Source organism: Mustela nigripes, chromosome X, assembly GCF_022355385.1.
Source record: "Mustela nigripes isolate SB6536 chromosome X, MUSNIG.SB6536, whole genome shotgun sequence".
Classification (NCBI taxonomy): Eukaryota; Metazoa; Chordata; class Mammalia; order Carnivora; family Mustelidae; genus Mustela; species Mustela nigripes.
In genome coordinates, this window is record NC_081575.1 from 79048158 (window position 1) to 79069182 (window position 21025).

At 39.2% G+C, this 21025-nt stretch overlaps 1 protein-coding gene across 2 annotated transcripts; it reads right to left on the reverse strand.

Annotated features, from left to right (window-relative positions):
- Positions 1–879: 879 nt before the first annotated feature.
- Positions 880–20157, reverse strand: KANTR (KANTR integral membrane protein). Of its 2 annotated transcripts, XM_059384708.1 has the most exons (4): positions 19859–20157; positions 19674–19747; positions 6850–7080; positions 880–4798 (listed from the first exon to the last, which is right to left on the reverse strand). In XM_059384708.1, exon 4 carries the CDS (start codon positions 3962–3964, stop codon positions 3734–3736), a length of 231 nt encoding a protein of 76 aa, XP_059240691.1. In that variant the 5' UTR covers positions 3965–4798; positions 6850–7080; positions 19674–19747; positions 19859–20157; the 3' UTR covers positions 880–3733. The 2 variants fall into 2 exon arrangements, with proteins under 2 accessions (XP_059240691.1, XP_059240690.1); XM_059384707.1 differs by lacking the exon at positions 6850–7080 and having other exon boundaries at positions 19859–20153.
- Between the last annotated feature and the right edge of the window lie 868 nt (positions 20158–21025).

Sequence of the window (21025 nt, forward strand, 5' to 3'; positions counted from 1 at the left end):
TCTAGAGGCATGCTATAGGGCCCTGTGTATACTGATGGCATTCTGATGAAGTCAGTGGGTGACAAAAAACTAAGGCAGTAGGTTACACCTTAGACAACAGAATTAGTATTTCAAGAGTCATGGGCAAGCCGATACACTGGAACCATGTTGGTCCCCAGTGAGTTTAGGGGGGAAAGTCAGGACTAAAACCTCACAACCTATTGCAGTCTTGACAATGGGGGAGAAAAGGGCAGGGTTTTTTTTTGTTTTGTTTTGTTTTTTGAGCTGAGACTTAGCTCCTCATGTTGTCCACCATTATAACAGTACTTACTATGTGTCAGGGTCTGTATCAGCTTCTGCACCCCAACTACTTCCCAATCCAGTAACAGAAAAAGTCTAATGAGGCTGATTTGCTTGACCCAGGACCAAGAAACAGTTCCTCACAAAGCAGGAGAAAGGAGGATCCTGGCTGGAATCAGAAGGCCCAGTGAGAGAAAAAAAAAAAAAAAAAAAAAAAAAAGAAGGCCCAGTGAGAGCTGGGGCTTTGGTTTCCACCAGGTAACAGGCAGGCTGACAATACAGCAGTGTGAGGGGTGTTTGAGAAAGAGGCAAGTCCACCTTCAGGAGCCTCAGGGCATACAGTCAGTCATAGAGAACAAAGGTCTTTGTCACCAGCCTACCAACCAGGAATTTACTTCTTGAAAGAACCCAGGACCTATCCTTATCGCTTCTTCACAACCCTCACCCTTCTGAACAATGACATCCATGCTCCTTATCATGGCACGAAAGACCTTCCTGACTAGCCTAGTTCTCAATGCATTTCTCTATCATGCACATTCATTAATTAACAATTAACTAATACTGTTTATTCCATAAATATTTATTGAGTGTCTACTAAATATTACTATGCACTGTTTTTCTTGGCACTGGGGATACAATAGTGAACAAAACAAAATCCCTGCTTTGTGGAGCTTACAGTCTACTGGGAAAAGACAAACACTAATCACAATAAATAAATAGAAAATATATCAGGTGGTGATCAGTGTTCTGTACAAAAACATAAGACATCAAGTAGGGTAAGGGGTTAGAAAACACTGGTTAATGGGACTAGTTTGGTCAGGGAATGCTTCTTTAGGGAGGTGACGTTTGAGCATACTAGAAGTGGGTGGGAAACTCATGAGACTGTATGCAAAGAGTGTTCCGGCAGTGAGAATAGCAGGCACAACAGCTCTGAAGGGGGAGGGTACCTGACATGTTTGAGGAATAGCAAAGAGGCCAGGGTGGTTAGGAAAGAGTGAGTAATGGGAAAATTAATAAGATATGAGGTCAGCAAGGGCACAAGGACCACATTGTGTGAACCGTTGGGCCATGGTGAGAGCTTTGGCTTCTCTTCTGAGGGAGCTGGGAGCCATGGGAGAATTTTGAGCAGAAGAGAGACATGATATGATATGGATTTTAAAAGGAATTTCAAAGAATTAGTAATAGGCATGATAACACTAGGCAAAAGAAACAAAGATGATTACTAGGAAAACAAAAAGGTATACAATAGAGGATATATAATCAGAGTGTACTATGTGGTATAGATGCGAACAATAATGACAATGTCATACTTATGCAAACAGTGATTACTGGTTGAACAAAAAGGGTATAAAACGTTCTTTTTAAATAAAAGATACAACCACAAAGGTGAGCAAGCAACAAGAGACTATTAGGGATGACTAAGCAAATTAGAAAGCAAAAAATACACAGCTTGTACACATGAAAAATATACTTATTGAAATAAAAAACTCAGTAGACAGATTAAATAGAGCTAACCTACAGAGAGAGCTGAAGAGAGAATCAGTAAACTAAAAGATATATCTGAAGAAATTGATGAGAATGAAATACAGGAAGACAAGGAAATAGAAAATATCAACAAGACATTATGAGATACGGAAGATACAATGAGGCCCAAAACATGATTGACTGGATTCTGAGAAAGAAAATATGGAAAGGGTGGAAGAAAGACAACATTTGAAAAGATAATGGCTGAGAATTTTCTAGAAGTTATGAAAAACATGAATGCAAAAGCATGAAACAATTTCCAAAGCAGAATAAAAAAGAAATATGTGCCTAAACATGTTAGAATGAAACTGCATGCCCCCTTGCAGATCCCCCTCTCAGAGAGAGAGAGAGAGAGAGACAGACAGACAGACAGACAAAGGGAATTTCTTAAAAGTAGCCCAAGTAGAAGAAAACAAAAACACCTACCAAAAATAGCAATTAGACTGACAGCAGACCTCTAAATACTGACAACAAATTATTTTTAAGAATGAGGATGGAATAAAGACATTTGCCTACAACAACAACAACTGGGAAAATTGAACACCAAGAGACCTGTACTAAAAGGACATCTAAACATTGTATTTATGATAAAAGAAAATGATCCCAGAATGATGGTCTGAGATGCAAGAATGTATGCATGTAAAGCCAAACAGGTATGAAATAATACTAATGATGATATAGAATTTGTGAGGTTAGGAAAAAAAGAGAAACAAACTAACATATTCAAGACAATAGCATGTGGTAAAAAGAGGAGTGACCAGAGTTGAAGGTTCCTGCATTCTTCAAGAGGGAGGTTAAAATGCTATTTAACTTTAGACCTTATAAGTTACACATGTATGGTAAAAGTTCAAGGATAAACACAGAAAGAGTAAAAAAAAAGAATGTGTAAATTTCAAATAGTACAGAAGAAAAAATTGAATAAGAAAGCAAATAAACAAATCTCAAAACTAAAAAACAGGCCAGAAAGGGAAAAACAAAGCATAGAAAAGGTGGTGGTAGGAAATAGAAATAAAGAAGTAGTACAATGGTAGAAACGAGTCCAAATATATCATAGAAAATGGAAACAGACTACACTTGCCCATTAAAAGAGATCATCAGATTAGATTTTTTAAGAGTCCAGCTGTATGCCGTTCTCAAGAGATATAATTAAAGCATAAGGGTATGAAAATGTTGAACAGTGAAAGGATGGAAAATTGTATACCACACAAATCCAAACAAGAAGAAAAGCTTGTGTTAAGATAAGATAAGATAGACTTCAAAAAATGCATTATTGCGAATAGAGAAGGTCATTACATATTTACCAGGAATGTATAACAATTCTTCATTTGAATATTCCTAATAAAATATCCTCAAAGTATATAAAATTTTTAAAAAGAACTATAAGGAGAAACAGACAAATCCACCATCATAGCTGAAAATGAACACACCTCTTACAATTACTGGCATAGCACGACCAAAAAATCAGTGTAGATATAGAAAATCTGAACAATACAATTAGCAAATTTGATAAGACATGTGTAGAACTCCGTATTCAACAATTAGAGAACATACATCTTATAAAGCACATAGGAAACATTCAAAAATATTGATCATGTATTAAGCCATAAAACAAGTCTTAATAAATTTCAGAGTTGTTATCACATGGACCACATACTCAGACCATAATGCAATTAAGATAGATTTCAATAACAAAGAGATACATTAAAACTTCCCCGCACATTTAGAAATTTATAAACACACTTCTATATCACTCACCAAAGAAGTGACCACAATGGAAATGTTGAAGTACTTGGAACCGAACAATAATGAAATATGACATGTTTGAATGTGTAGAAAAGTTGTGTTTGGAAGGAAATGTATATCCTTAAATGCACACATTATAAAACAAGAAAGACTGAAAATTAGTGAGCTCCATGTCCAACATAAGAAATCAGAAAAAGAACAACAGAATAAATCCAAAAAATGTGGAAGGAAGGAGATCAAAAAAGATAAGAGCGGAAATTAAAGAAATAGAAAACAAAGACACGATAGAGAGGAGCAACAGAGCCAAAAGTTGGTTCTTAGAAAAGACTAATAAAATAGACAAACCTCTGGTGAGATTGATCAAGAAAAAAAGTGAGAAGGCACAAATAACCAATATTAGCAATGAAAAAGGAGACATGGTTACAGATTATATACAGCAGAGGATTTTTTAAAAAGGGAACTTTATGCCAATAAATTCGAGAATGTAGATAAAAGGGACCAATTCCTGGAAACCGGTAACTTACCAAAATTGACTCAAAAAGCAAAAAGAAATCCTGAATAGCCCTCTAATTACTATAGGAATAGAAGAAGCAGTTAAAACTCTTCCTACCAAAAACAAACAAACAAATAAATAAAAGAACAAAAACTAGGAGGCAGAACTTTCCAGCTGATAACGAGGATCAGGGGTAGGTGAAAAAATATTGATCCCCTCAGCCCTGGAGGTGTCCCTGTAGGCCTTAAGGCGTGGAGAAGCCAGGCAGGCCCCTTCTCACTATGGGCAGCCTCCTGTGGAGATCCTTACAGGGTGGTCCTTAGTGAAATGGGGCCGGACAAATCCCTCTACAGTCCCCGTGGGTAGTAAGCACGAATGCAGAACATCCAGCACTCAGTTCTGCTTTGTGGGAAATGTGCTAAGCAGAGCCAAGGTGGAGCTCTATCACTTGGACAGCCTCTTCAGTAGCCAGCTTCTGTGGTGTTCTGTTCACTGAGGACAAGGGGGCCGTGCAGCTGCTGGAGGAGTCTGCGTTCCAGTTGCCAAGAAAAGCCACACACAGCCGGAGTTGTGACTGGCTGGTGCGGAGCTGGGTGCAGGGAGGCCAAGCAGGGGCTTCTGGAGGGCGTAGCTCCAGGTGGCAGCCCCAAAACTCTGTCTTCACGAATACCAGATACTTCTATCCGTTTGCAGCTGATGAGCCCTTTTAATGGTGTCCAAGCTAGCTGCAGGGTGATGGTTCTAACAGGGATGCATGTTCTGCAAATAAGAGCTTCATCATTATTTCAAAATAATTAATATGAAAGAGTTCAGTCGGATTTGAAATCTAATCACACTGTCAAGAAATTTTCACAACATATTTGTCAGTAAAACAAAAAAGGCTGCTATCATCTCAACTGTTAAACATGTCTGAACATGTTAAAAATTGGTTCTAAATACTTTATCACTTCCATTGTACAGAGAGATTCTTGGTGGTGGTGACTGTTAAGAATCTGAAGAACATATCATTAAAAAGTCTCGATCAGGACTGTGTGTAGCCACTTCAAGCATAAAACTTGATATAAAATAAACATGTTATGGGAGCAGACTTCAAGTTTCTCATTTAAATTTTTGAAAAGATTTTATTTAGAAGTTACATATCAATTCAATGTTAAAAAAGCAAAACACCAGGGCAAGATGGTTTTACAGGAGAATCCTACCAAACAGATCGTTCCAAAGTCATATAGCATCTTCCAGAATATTGTAAAAAAAGGGAACACCAACTCATTCTAGGATACCAGCAGAACTTGAGACCAAAAGCAAATTATGATAGCATGAGAAAGGAAAATTAAAGACCAATTTTACTCATGGACACAGATACAAAAATCCTAAACAAATATTAACAAATTAAATCTAGTACCATATAAAAAGGAAAAGATCATGACCAAGTAGTGTTTATACCAGAAATGCAAAGGTAGTCTACCATGAGGAAAATCTGTACACAGCCTTTACCACATTATCACATTATTGAGAAAAAAATCCATAATGGTCTTAAGAAATAAAAAAGGTATTTGATATAAAAAATGCAACACCTTTTGGTGATTTAAAAACAATAATAAAAACTTCTTAGCACAGTGACAGGTTGGCACTTGCTTTAATCTGCTAACACCTGAAGGAATCTTCAGCAAATATCATTCTTTTTTTTTTTTTTTTTTAAAGATTTTATTTATTTATTTGTAAGAGAGAGAGAGAGTGAGAGCAAGCACAGGCAGACAGAGTGGAAGGCAGAGTCAGAGGGAAGAAGCAGGCTCCCCGCGGAGCAAGGAGCCCGATGTGGGACTCGATCCCAGGACGCTGGGATCATGACCTGAGCCGAAGGCAGCTGCTTAACCAACTGAGCCACCCAGGCGTCCCGCAAATATCATTCTTAATAGGGAAAAAAGTTAGTGGTTTTTCCTTTAAAATACCCAACAAGACAAGGATGCACATTACTGTCTTCTCTCTTCAACACTGTACTGAAGGGCCTGTCCATCTCAGTAACACAAGAAGAACAAACGAAAGGCATAAAGATTGGAAAGGAAAAAACCAAACTGTCATTATTTATAGCTAATATTGTTGTCAACATAGAAAACACAAAAGAATATACAGATAGTAATGATGTACTATACCTTGGCTAATTGAATTTAAATTAAAAAAAGAAAAGAAAAGTGGGGTGCATGGGTGGCTCAGTGGGTTAAGCCTCTGCCTTCGGCTCAGGTCATGATCTCAGGGTTGTGGGATGGAGCCTCACATCAGGCTCTCTGCTCGGCATGGAGCCTGCTTCCTCCTCTCTCTCTGCCTGCCTCTCTGCCTGTTTGTGATCTCTCTCTGTCAAATAAATAAATAAAATCTTTAAAAAAAAAAACAAAAGATGGAGACATCTGAAAAGGGACAAAGGATCCAACTTGAAAGAGCTCCCAGTGGCCAAAGCTGGAACAATTTGAGCAACAAGACAAATGACAAAATATTGGATTTATAATTCAAATTATTAAATAAATATGCACCAGTGCATACTGATACGAACAGGTGACTGAATAAATAAGTAAATGGGCAGGTAAATAAACAAGAAGAAAGAAATAGTTCTTACAGAATTCCAAATACTACATGTAAATACTGCCCCTTCCAGAGATGGCGTTTAATCCTCTCCCTCTCCTTGAAGGGGGGCTAGGTTCTTCAAAAGAACAGAAAATAAAAGGGGAAAAATAACAACTTTACAGTGGACACACTTGGCAGACACTACCTTAACCAATGATTAAGGTCAACATCAGTGATGTCATAGGGATATCACATACCTCTGATATAATGTGATGAAAAAGGCACTTCAACTCTATGGCATTCTTTCCAAAAACAACCCCAGTCTAATTATGAGGAAAACTTCAGACAAATCCAAAGTGAGGGACATTATACAATACGCCTCAAAACTGTTATGGAGCATGAAAAACATGGGAAGACTAAGAAACTGTCATAGAGCAGAGGGCAACAGAGATGACAACTAAATGCAATGTGGTATTTTGAACTGGATCCTAGAACAGAAAAAAAGACATTAGTGGGAAAACTGAAAAATCCATATAAAGTCTGAAGTTTGGTTAATAGGATTATACCAATATGGCTTTCTTAGTTTTGACAAATATATGGTGAGGAGTACACAGGAATGCTCCATACTATCTCTTTACTTATTTTTCTGTAACTGTAAAATTGTCTAAAATTAAAAGTTTGCTTAAAAAAATAAAAGTTTAGCAAGGTGAATGGCTGGAATAGTAACATAAAAAAATCAACTTCATTTCTCTACACCTGCAAATGAGATGAGACCTGTTAAATGACAAGATCTACCTTATAATAGCAGCAAAACCATAAATACCAGGGAATAAGTCTAACATAAGATATGCAAGACCCTATGCAGGAAATTAGGTAACCGTACCAAGAGACATCCAAGAATTAATTTAAAATGAAAGGGTATGTCATGTTCGTAGCTAGAAAGACTCAGCATCACCAACATATCAACTCTCTTCAAACTCACCTATAGATGCATTGCAACTCCAATATTCCTGTAGGACATGACAAGGTGATTCTGAAATGTGTTTAAAATAACAGAGCACCAGGAACATACAATATTCCTGAAGAAGAATAAGATGGGAAGACATTGCTGTACCAAATGTTAAGATTCTTCATGAAACCACAGCAATTAAAGTGGTAAGGTAGTAGAGTAATTAAGGCTGTGTGATACTGGCTCAGGGACAGAAAGTTGGCCAATAGCAGATCTGGAACTCTGGTGTATGACTGAAGTGGCATTTCAGGTCATGAGGCTATCTGTGTGGAAAATAAAGAAACTGGCTCCCTCCCTCATACCTTTATACCACACAAAAATCAATTCCATTTGGACTAAGGACATAAATAGGAAAAATAGAAATTTTAAACTCATAATCAAAGAAAATAAAGAATGTCTTTATGATAAAAAAAAAGTATGTTGACTATACAGAAAAGATTGAATTGTTCAACTCAACAAAAATTAGGAATTCCTGCTCATGCAAAGATATCTTGAAGAAAAAAAAGCCACAAACTGAGAAAAGATATTCAACATGTATAAATGGCAACTGATGAGTATCCAAATAATTAAGTAACTCCTACAAATCAATAAAAATGAGAAAAATCCCAATTCTAAAAATAGGCAAAAGACATTAACAGCCATTTACTGAAGAAGAAACATGAATGGCCAATAAACATGAAAAAAATGCTCAACCATATTAGTGATAGGAAAAATGCTAATTAGGTCCACAATGAGATATCATTTCATACCCATTATAATAAAGTGGGATAGTATCAAGTACTGATTAGGGTGTGTATCAATGGGCTCTCTTACAAATTGCTGAAAGGTATATAAACTGGTAACCTTCAAATAGGAATACATTTTGGCATGATACTGTCAAGCTGAATGTTTAAGCATCCTATCAACTAGCAAGTCTATTTCTCAGTATACACCTTTAAAAGGTGGGTATGTATGTGTACTAGGGGATATGCACAAGAATATTCATAGTAGGGGGCCACCTAAGTGGCTCAGTGGGTTAGAGCCTCTGCCTTCAGCTCGGGTTGTGATTCCCGGGTCCTGGGATCCAGCCCTTGACTCGGCTCTCTGCTCGGCAGGGAGCCTGCTTCCCTTCCTCTGTCTCTGCCTGCCTCTCTGCCTACCTGTGATCTCTGTCAAGTAAATAAATAGAATCTTTAAAAAAATATTTTAAAAAAGAATATTCATAGTAGCACTGTTCTTAAGAGCAAAAAGCTGAAAACAAAAAATGTCTACCAACAGATATGTGGATGAATAATTTGTTTTATGGTCACCCAATGAAATAAACAGCACTGAGAATGAACAAGCTGCAGTTACATACAAGAACCCAGGTGAATCTTTGAAACATAATAATGAGTGAAAAAAAGTAAGTCACAGAAGGCCACATAGAGTATGATGCTATTTTTTACAAAGATCAAGACCAAGCCAAATAAATAAGGTATTGGTTAAACATTTCCACAAATATGAAAAAAATATATCAAAAAAGCAAGAGAAATGTTAAACATAAGACTCAAGAGAATGGTAATTTCTGGCAGTGGAGAATATGGGGAATAGAACAGTAAAGGACATAGGCATAGATGCTATCATTAATGTTACTCTTGGGTGGAGTTGTGACTTCTTCAGTTTTCATTACATTAGTTCTTGATAACTCATGTATGTAATTTTTTATTACATATCTAATATATTTTGTATGAACAAACAGAATAGAAGAGTAGGAGAAAGTGAGAAATGACAGTTCTTTTGGAGAGTTTTGCTGTTAGGGTAATAGAGAAAGTCATAGTTGCACGGGGATGTGTGATGAATCGTGTTTTAAAAGTTTTTTTAAAGATGGGAGCCATAGGAGAACAATGGAATTACAGAATAAGGACTTTGGTGAACTGGCTTTCTCTTTAAAACAATTAAAATATGGGCAAACCAACTAAGAACAACCATTTCAAAACTTGTAGTTAATCAAAGACACAGAATGAAGTGAAAAATCATTTAAGAGAAACAACTGAATCTTGGTAAGACAACGGGTTCTGTGACATTTTAACTTGTAGCTAATTCCCATCCTCTTTCCCTCTCTAGCTCAGTAGTATAGTAGGCAAAAGCTGACTAAATTGAAGACAAGGGGCACCTGGGTGGCTCAGTGGGTTAAGCCGCTGCCTTCGGCTCAGGTCATGATCTCAGAGTCCTAGGATCGAGTCCCGCATCGGGCTCTCCGCTCAGCGGAGAGCCTGCTTCCCTCTCTCTCTCTGCCTGCCTCTCCATCTACTTGTGATTTCTCTCTGTCAAATAAATAAATAAAATCTTAAAATAAATAAATAAATAAATAAATAAATAAATTGAAGACAAAAAGAGGACTGACTCCTTTGACCAGGAATTTAAAAGGAAATCCTAGAGAATGAGACAATCACAGGAAACTTTGAAAAGCCCTGATATATTCCCAGGTATTTAAAGGGCTTCAAGGCTATGCACATGCCCAAAAAAGAGGTGGAAAAGGACAGGCCCCAAGTCACTCACCTCTGGCTGACTATAAGCAGCATGTGAAAGCTAAGGCTGCCTTGTAAACTGGCTAAAGTTTGAAGACATGCCCTCTCACACAGATCCTCTTGGCAAAGGATGGAAGACATATGGACAAGGCATTTAAGGAAATACAGCCAATCACTGGCTGACCACCAACATATACTTACACAGGTGTGATCTCTTAGGAATCCAGGCTTAAAAACAGAAACAAGAAGTTAAAAAAAAAGTTAGCAGAGAACTTGGGGGCCACATAGTGCAAGGAATACAGAATCCACAGAATTAGTTGAGAAAGGTAACTGAGCAAATAAACAGCAATGAGAAAAATAAAAACAACCATACACACAAATACCACACATACACACACATATCCCAGAAAACACAAACCTTAAGGTAGAAGAGATTAATACCAGAGTTAGACTAGAGTATCTAAAATGCCCAGGTTTGGGGGCACCTAGCTGGCTCAGTCAAAAGAGCATGTGACTCTTGATCTTGGGGCCATGAGTTCAGGCCCCATGTTGGGTATGGAGATTACTTAAATAAATAAGAACATTAAAAAATGCTGTTTTTGACAAAAAAATATGAGATATAAAAAGAAATAAAAAAGTATGTTACATGTACCAAAAAAAAAAAAAAGGGAGCCAAAAGAACATGTCCCTGAAGGAGTCCATGTTTGGAACTTAACAAAGACTTTAAACTATTACTATAAATATTTTCTTTTTTTTTTTAAAATATTTTATTTATTTATTTGTCAGAGAGAGAGTGAGCGAGAGCGAGCATAGGCAAACAGAGTGGAAGGCAGAGTCAGAGGGAGAAGCAGGCTCCCGCGGAGCAAAGAGCCCGATGTGGGACTCGATCCCAGGACGCTGGGATCATGACCTGAGCCGAAGGCAGCCGCTTAACCAATTGAGCCACCCAGGCGTCCCTACTATAAATATTTTCAAAGAAATAAGAGAAAGTATATCTTTAGAATTAAGGAAAAGTTTGAGAACAATGTCTCTCCAAATGGAAAATATCAGCGAAGACATAGAAATCATAAAAAAAAAATCAAACAGAAAATCTGGAGTTGAAAAGTATAATAGTTGAAATGAAAAATTCACCTAGAGGAGCTCAATAAGAGATTTGAGCTGGCAGAAAGGAGAAAGGGTAATGGTGATGATAGAGCAATAAAAATTATACATTATGGGACGCCTGGGTGGCTCAGTTGGTTAAGTGGCTGCCTTCGGCTCAGGTCATGATCCCAGCGTCCTGGGATCGAGTCCCACATAGGGCTCCTTGATCGGCAGGGAGCCTGCTTCTCCCTCTGCCTCTAGCCTGCCACTCTGTCTGCCTGTGCTTGCGCTCTGTATCTATCTCTCTCTCTCTCTAACAAATAAATAAAAATCTTAAAAAAAATTATACATTGTGAAGAACAGAAAGAAAAAAGAACCAAGGGGGAAAAAAAAAAACGGAGCTTCACAAATCTATAGGACACCACCAAAAGTGCCAACATATGCATAACGGGAGTACCAAAAGGGCAAGTGGAAGAGAAGGGGCCAAAACACTGCAAACTTGATGAAAAATATTAACCTGTACACTTAAGAAGTAAATGCAAGCAGAGTAAGCTCAAAGAAATCCACACCTAGATACATGATAATGCAACCGATAAAAGCAAAGATGAGAAGAAAATCTTGACTGAAGCAAGAGAAAACTGACTTATCACATATATGGGACCTTCAATAAAGTTAACAGCTGACTTCTCATCAGAAACCACGGAGGCCAGAAGATAATGTGATGCCATCTTTAAAATATTTACAGAAAGGGACGCCTGGGTGGCTCAGTTGGTTGGGCAACTGCCTTCGGCTCAGGTCGTGATCCCAGCGTCCTGGGATCGAGTCCAGCATCCGGCTCCTTGCTCCGCGGGGAGCCTGCTTCTCCCTCTGACTCTGCCTTCCACTCTGTCTGCCTGTGCTCACTCTCGCTCGCTCTCTCTCTGACAAATAAATTAAAAAAATATATATTTACAGAAAAAGACTGTCAACTCAGAATTCTGTATCTAGATAAACTGGTTCTTCAATCATGAAAGAGAAGTTAAGATAAACAAAAACTGAAAAAAATTTGTTGCTGGAAGACTTATCCTACAAGAAACACTACTTTCAGGCTTAAATTAAAGGACAGTAAATGGTAACTTGAAATAGGTATTATGAAAGAAAGTATTTTTTTTAAAGATTTTATTTATTTGACAGAGATCACAAGTAGGCAGAGAGGCGGGGGGCAGGGTGCACGAAGGGGAGGGCAGGGGAAGCAGATTCCCTGCTGAGCAGAGAGCCAGATTTGGGGCTCGATCCCAGGACCCTGGGATCATGACCTGAGCTGATGGCAGAGGCTTAACCCACTTAGCCACCCAGGTGCCCCTGAAAGAAAGTATTTTAATTTGTAACTCTTATTCTTCTGTTTTAAAAGACAACTGTATAAAGTAATAATAATAGAACTGTGTTGATGGGCTTATAACGTAAGAAGTAATTCATATGATAATAACACTAAAAAAAGAAGGAAAGAGGGAACAGAGGCATATTGGCACAAAGTTACTACTGAAATTTGAATTAATTTGAAGTAGATTTTTTCCAGTTAAGATGTTAATTGTAATCCCCAGAGAAGCCTTAAAAATCTAACTAAACATATATACAGTTAACAAGGAAATTAAAAAGTTAAAATAGAAAATAGCTACTGAACACAGGAGAGGAACAGAAGAACAAAGGAACAGAAAAGACAAATGACATTTAAAAAAGCATATATTAATCCCAAACTCTTCCAAAAATAGAGGAAGAAACACTTTCCAGCTCATTCTATGCAACTAGTATTACTCTGATACCAAAACCAAAGACATCACAAGAAAACTCTAGACCAATATACTATATGGATAGACTCAATACCTTCCCCCTAAAATCAGGAACAAGACAAGAATGTCTGTTCTCATCACTTCTAGGCAACACTGTACTAGAAGATCAGTCAGGGCAATTAGTCAAAAAAAGAAAGAAAAGGCATCCAGATTAGAAAGGACGAGTAAAACTATATTTGCAGATGACATGATCTTGTATATAGAAAACTCTAAGGAATCCAGTAAAAAACTATTTGAACTAATCAGTTCAGCAATGTGTCAGGATAGAAGATCAAGAAACAAAAATCAATTGTATTTCTATGCACTAGCAATGAACACTCTGGAAGTGAAATTAGGAAAATAATTCCATTTATAATAGTAACAAAAAGAATAAAATACCTAAGAATAAATTTAACAAAAGAAGTGTAAGATTTGGGGCACCTGGATGACTCAGTGGGTTAAAGCCTCTGCCTTTGGCTCAGGTCATGATCTCAGGGTCCTGGGATGGAGCCCCACATGGGGCTCTCTGCTCAGCAGGGAGTCTGCTTCCCACTCTCTCTCTCTGCCTGCCTCTCTGCCTACTTGTGATCTCTGTCTGTCAAGTAAAATAAATAAAATCTTTAAAAAAACAGAAGTATAAGATTTATATGTTGAAAACTACAAAATACTTCTGAAAGAAGATAAAGAAGGTCTCAATGGAAAGACATCTCATGTTCATGGATTGGGAATCTTAATATTGTTAAAAAACAATACTTCCTAAATGGATATATAGATTCAATATAATTCTTATAAAAATCCCAGCTGTTTTTCTGCAGAAATTGACAAGCTGATCTTAAAATTCATATGGAAATGCAAGGGACTTAGAATAGTCCGAACAGTCTTGCAAAAGAAGAACGAAGTTGGAGGACTCCCATTCCTGATGTCAAAACTTACAACATAGCTATAGTAATCAAGACAGGGTGGTCTGACATAGTGACACACCTACAGATCAATGAGGTAGAATTGAAAATCCAGATAATTAACTTCTACATTTAGGATTTATGGTCATTTGACTTCTGACAAGGGTTGCCAAGACAATTCAAAGGGGTAAAAATACTCTTTTCAACAAAATGTACTGGGCCAACTAGCCATCCACATACAGAAGAATGAAATTTGGACCTTTGCCTCACATCATACACAAAAATGAACTCAAAATGGATCATTAACCTAAATGTAATAGCTAAACCCATACAATTCCTAGAAGAAAAAGCGGGAAGAAACCTTTGAGACTTTGGGTTGGGGAATGTTTTCTTGGATCTGACACAAAATGTTCAAGTGAGAAAAAATTGCTTAATTGGACTTTCCCCAAATTAAAAACTTTGGTGCATCAAAGGACACCATCAAGTAAGTAAAAAGACAACCCACAGAATGGGAGAAAATATATGCAACTCACATATCTGACAAGAGACTTCTGTCCCAAACATAAAAAGAGCATTTATAACTCAACAGTAAGACAATCTAATTTAAAAATGACTAAGGATTTGAAGAGACATTTCTCCAAAGAAGAAGCACAAATAGGCAATGAACACATTAAAAGATGCTCAACATTATTAGTGATTAGGGAAATGTAAATCAAAACCACAATGAGGTACCCCTTCATACTCACTAGGATGGCTATAATAAAAAAAGACAGGCAGTAAAAAGTGTCAGTGAGGAGTGAGGATATGGAGAAATTGAAACCCTCATACATTGCTGTTGGGAATTTAAAATGGTACAGCCACTTCTGTGAACAGTTCCTCAAAAAGTTAAACATATATTTGCCATATTACCAAGCAATTCCACTTCCCAGGTATCTACCAAAGGGAAAAGAAAACATACATCTGCGCAAAAACTTGTGCACAAATGTTCAGAGCAGTATTATTCATAATACCAAACGTGAAAACCACTGAAATGTCCATCAACTAACAAATGGATAAGATACACAAAATGTGGCATGCCCATATAATGGAATATTATTTGACAGTAAAAAGGAATGCTATATCAACAACATGGATGAACCTCAAAACCATTATGCTAAATGAAAGAAGTCAGTCATAAAAAACAATATATTATATGATCTCATTTACATAAAATGTCTAGATTAGAGAAATCAATAAATACAGTCAGAAAGCAGATTAGTGGTTACCTATGACTGAGAGGAGGGGAGGTCCAGGGAGGGACTGCTAACGAGTATGAAGCTTCTTTGGGGGGGCGATAAAAATGTTCTAAAATTGATTGCAGTGATGGTTGCCAACTGTGTGAATATACAAAAAACACTGAAATTTTATGATATTAAATATACCTCAATAAAGCTGTAACAAAAAGATGAGAACAATAACGAATCTCTGTGTGCTAATGGAAATGATCTTGTAGAGGGGGAATTTGCTGAAGCATTGTCTTCAAGGAGATAAAAGAGGATGGGTTCTAGTGCCAGTAGAGGGACTGGATTTTGATGACAGCAGGGCTAGTTTATTCATAATAACAGAGAAGAAGGCAGAGTGTGTGAATACAGATGCTGTTTGGTGGTTAGGTGTGATCATGGGAATCCGTACAGGTTTTTTTCTGATGGTTTTGATCCTTGAGTTAAGCCAGAAGCTTGAGCACAAGATGGAAGAAGTGGTATCAGGAGATTTGAGGAGAGAAAAGACACAAAACAGTCAGCTAGGAAGACAGGGGAGTGAACGGTCTAGGGAAGTGCAGTGGGGCAGGCAGAGAGTTGGATTTAAGCAGGGCTGGGGTTTCGTCCTATAAACATGCTGAAGTACACAGCACCACAGAAGCGAGGATGTATGCAAAGGGATGATTATCATGATAGACCATGGAATCTAAGCTGATTAAAGGAAGGACATGGGAACACGGAGGAAGTAAAGGGTAGTGAAAATGTTTAGTCTTGGTGGTGTTGAGGGATTGTTGGGAGTTGGGGAGCTGGAAGGAGTAAACTAAAAGGTTAAGAAGCACTGGCTGGGCAGCAGGATGCCCAAAACAGAGTATAGAAGTGGTGCCGTCATACATGCTGACAAGAAGGGTAAGATCGTTGGAGAGTGTGGCTGAGGTGCGGCTGAAAGGCAAGAGCATTATAGGAAAGCAGATCACAGAACTAAGTGACAGGAACATTGGAAGGATCATTTATGAGGATACTAAAGTCACCAAGAAGTGAAACTGGGATAGTGTTAAACACTGACAGTGAGCTAGTAGCTAAATTCTAGAATGAAGTATGATGGGGACAGGTATGTGTGTATGTCTGTACCTGACTATAACACAGATGGGTGGGTAATGGTCTAGTCTGATGGTCTGAAGTTTAAGCAAGGTGGTTGTGGGGCCTCTGGGTGGCTCAGATGGCTGAGTGCCTGACTCTTGATTTTGGCTCAGGTCATGCATGAGCTCAGGGTTGTGAGATCAAGCCCCGTGTTGAGCTCTACACTGGGCATGGAGACAGCTTAGAGTTCTCTCTCTCCCTCTCTCTGCCCCTTCCTAACACCCTCTCTTAAAAAACAAACAAACAAACAAACCACCAAAACAAACAAAACAAACAAACAAAAAACCAAGGTGGTTGACATGTACATAATCTTAGAGTATCCTCCCACAAATTACTTACTAGTTACAAAGGAAAAAAGAGGAACTATACTGGAGAAACCTGGCTGACACCACCTTAAACAAATAGTCAAAGTGAACAAAACCAGTATTGGGACAAACTGACATCATGTGCCTTCTGATACAAAGTACCGAAGACATATCTCTTCTGCGGTCTTCTTGCCAAAATTAAAATTACATAACTTGGGCGCCTGGGTGGCTCAGTGGGTTAAGCCGCTGCCTTCGGCTCAGGTCATGATCTCAGAGTCCTGGGATCGAGTCCCGCATCGGGCTCTCTGCTCAGCAGAGAGCCTGCTTCCCTCTCTCTCTCTCTGCCTGCCTCTCCATCTACTTGTGATTTCTCTCTGTCAAATAAATAAATAAAATCTTTTAAAAAAATTACATAACTTAACTATAATCACAAGGAAACATCAGAAAAACCCAAATTCTATAAAATAGCAGGCCAGGACTCTTCAAAAGTATCAAAGTCATGAAAGACAAAGAAAGACTAAAGAACTGTCCTAGATTGGAAGAGTCTAAGGAGATATGACAACTGAAGGCAATATGGGATCCTGAATTAGATCCCAAAAGAGAAAATTTATATTAGTGGAAAAAATGATGAAATCTGAATAAGTTCTATACTTTCATTAATAGTATTTTACCAGTGTTAAATCCCTAATTTTGATTGAACGATAGTTGAATAATTTATTAATACTTAAGGAATATGAGTGAAGGATATATGAGAATCCTTCATACTATTTTTATAGGTTTTTAAACCTGAAGTTATTTAAAAATAAAAAATGTTTAAATTCTAAGAAAAAGGTGGTTTGAGGAGGAGAGAGACAAAGTGTCTGGGTAGGCCAATTAGAGTAATGACACCTATCTTCACCTCTTGGCCTGCTGGTAAGAGGGGTGTGAGGGGACTCCTGGGGAGCGGCATGCTCAGGAGAAAGCTAATTTCTATTCAAGCAGTGGTTCTCAGCAGGGGGGTAGACAGTCAAGGGATGTTTTGGGGCATTTTTTATTTTCGCAATAACTGGAGATCACTAGTGACATTTAGTGGCCATGGACCAGGGGTGCTCAGCATCCTACAGTGCACAAGACAGCTCCACACAGCAAATAATTGTGCTGCATACCATACAACTTTAGAACATCCCCCCAAACAACAATGTAAGTGAAAAACCTGTGCATTTCATTCATTTATTCATTCGACAAACATTTATTGAGAGAGCTATTCTATGCTAAGCACTGTTTTAGGTAATAGGCATACACCAAGGCACAAAAAAGAAAAATCTCTGCTCTTCTGAGCTTACAATCCAGTAGAAGAGTCAAACAATAAATAACAAACACAATAAAGGTGTAGATTATATATTATAGAAGAGGGTGAGGAGCAGTATGGAAAAAATAGATTGGGGTCTATGTTAGGGGAGAGCTGCAATTTTAAACAGGATGGTCAGGGTAGGCCTCCCTGAGAAAGTGACATCTGGGTATGGGCCTGAAGGAAGTGAGGGCATGAGCCTAGTATATATTTGGGGGGAAAGCCTTCCAGGTCTGGGGGATGGTCTAGTACAAATCCCTGAGGTGGGTGTGTGCCTAATATGTTCAAGTAGCATAAAGGAGGCCAGTGTGGGTGGAATAGAGGAAACAAGTGGGGAGAATGGTAGGAGAGAAGTTCAGAGAGGTTATGGGGGCCAGATCATGGATTTTAGTATATACTGACTATTCTAGAAATTCAAATGATCCATATAAATTGAGGGAGGACTACCCTTGGTTTTGTTTAAAACTTTATGAAGAATTATTCATGACTCAGAAAATCACATCACCCTACCCATGGTTTCTGAGTCAGCAATCAACACAGATGTGTCATATTCTCAGACACGAGGATCATTATATGCAAGACCATTCATTATGTCTTCTAGCGAAATTATATCCCAGCCTTTACATATTGAAATACATATTGTTTTATTAGAAATTACTCTTTGTTTACTTCTCCCTTATATTACAATTAGGACATTACATTGGTTGGGAGGAATTATGTGTGTAAACAGATTCTGTTATCTATGCACTTCATTTCAGGACAGTGAAAGAGACATTTCAAAATAGAAATTATAAAAATAGAGTGTTGGGTCTGATAGGTATAAGAACCACTAAGGCATGGCAAGAAAATGAAGGAACTATTCAGAAGCCAAGGTGAGAATGGAGATTCTGCTGCTGCTGACAGTGAGTTCCAGAAGGTCAGGTTAAAGGATTTCAGGATGGGGACAGAAAAGAGGGCTGTGTGGTGATGTAACCTGGTCTTCTTGTGGTGACCAACATAATAAAGGATAAAGGGCCTGGTTCACTTTTTCATCAGAGTTGCCCCCCACTCTGGAGGTCTCTCCGTGTTTAACACAGTAGGGTGGGGAACAAGGAGGGCTCTCTCCTCAGTGAGGCCAGAAGCAGGCCAAGGCCAGGCTCCTTTTTTTTTTTTTTTTTTAACCCACAGAACAGTCCAGAGCCCCAGGCTAAGCTCACAGATGCTCTCAGGCCAGACTCATTGCTATAAACAATGCACCTCTAACCTGCTTAGAGATGGGAAAGAGACAGATAGAAAGATGAAAAACAGTAACATTAAAAGAACCATTGAGAAAGAAGAATCAATGGGGGTAGGATCAGAGAGAAGCAGGGAGAAAACAAAGCCAAAGACCAAAAGAGATCATATATTTTTTTTCAGTCACGACAGTCATCATTTATTGAAAAAGTTCTAGGGGCCAGGCACGGGGCAAAGAGATGCACATATATTGTCTCAGATGGAGATTATTAGACTCCCATTTGACAGATGAAGAAACTGAGGTCTATATGAGTGATGTAGATGGCTCAAGGTCTCATAGCTAGTTTGGTAGCGTCAGGGTTCATCCTTCTAGGTCTGGGACGTCTAGTATGTCTCAGAGAAGGAGACAGGCAGAAATACAGGACACATAGACAGAAAGATGGAGAAAGAGAGGGAGAAGGGCAGCAGAGAGACGGAGATTTACAAGCACGCAGACGATCACGTGAGCTGCAGACCTGCACGGAACCGTTTCCCAAGAGACAGGGATGGGCACGGGTGATGGGCTCCGCAGGGTACTCACCTGGTTGTTGTCTGGGACTGCAGGGGCACTCGCCCTCCCTTTGCTACCCGCACGATCCTCCGCAACCCGTTGACCTAGGGTTAAGAGGCCGCCCAGGTAAAAGCTCGCCCAGGCCCCACCCCTCAGGCGCTCCAGCCCGGCCTCTTTCCCTCACACCCCACACCCCCGTCTTTACAGCGTCTCACCAGACACCTCCTGCCCTCCGCGCCGCCGCTGCCGAGCGCTAGCAGATTCGAGGGGCCGGCGGCTGGCTCTAGTGAACGCACTGGACGCGTCCCTCCAGCCCGCTAGAGAGCTAGCGGGTTAGCAGGCCTCCACAGCTACCGACCACTCTCTGGCTCCCATTGGAAGAGTGCCCTCCTGCCTTCCCTGGGATTGGCTGGAGATGGAAACACTTTAGCTTTACGCCCCAGGCCCGGATCCAGGCCGAAGAAAACTCCGCCCCCTGGGGGGGTCTTTGATTGGCTTATGAGCCAAGCCCACCCTTTCACAGGATTGGCCAGGAGAGGACTTGTTCCCTTTTGCCAGGCTGTTTGACAGCACTTCGGGAATTAGTTGGGAACACGCAGGCGCGAAGCCCAAAGTAGGCTGCGTGCCAGTCACTGCACAATCATAGATCCCCGGCTTCTTGACGTCTTACTCTCCGTAAGCCACTTGGCGTAAGCCAACGGTCTCAGAGACACGACTCTACCCCCCACCTGCAGGGATTTCTGGGCCAGGTTTCTTCTGATCCAAAAGAGTGTAGTTCCTAATTTCATCCATGGAGTATGTGGTTATTGGGGTCTGGCCAGTCACCCACCAGCTCCTGCCGCTAAGACACTGGTCAAGTGATAGCCTCGCTAGGAGCCTCAGTTTAACCAACTTTGAAATGGGAAGATAATTTCAAAATCTTTCCTAACAGTGCGGTTGTGAGGATTTAGAGTACACAAATTAATTGCCTGGAGCATATATAGTTAAGGTCTGCCCTTTTGATTCTTACCTTTCCCATTGTTTCAGACTGAGGAAACCATGGCCCAGAGAGGCAAATTGGCTTGAGGTTACACAACAATAAAACCCTGAATAAAACCCAAGTTCCGTGCTCCAAAGGAAAGCTGTTTAAGAAGGAAGAGAGACAGGAAGGACATTTCTATAATCAGGGGTTCTTAATTTGGGTCGATGGACATCCAGTTCAATCCTCGGACAGGGTTTGGAGGGGCCAATGAATTTGGATGGGAAAAAATATACATCTTTATTCACTCTAATTGAAATTTAACCTTTATTTTCAGTAAAGAATGTAACATAGTTGTAGTACGTGTGATTCTGTCACCAATAAAAATCACAAAGATTTTCATATCACATTATAGATGTTATGA

Bases quoted from the DNA above. Each gene is read 5' to 3' on its own strand.
- KANTR (XM_059384708.1), bottom strand. From the start codon at position 3,964: ATGTCTCCTTTTTCATTGCTAATATTGGTTATTTGTGCCTTCTCACTT.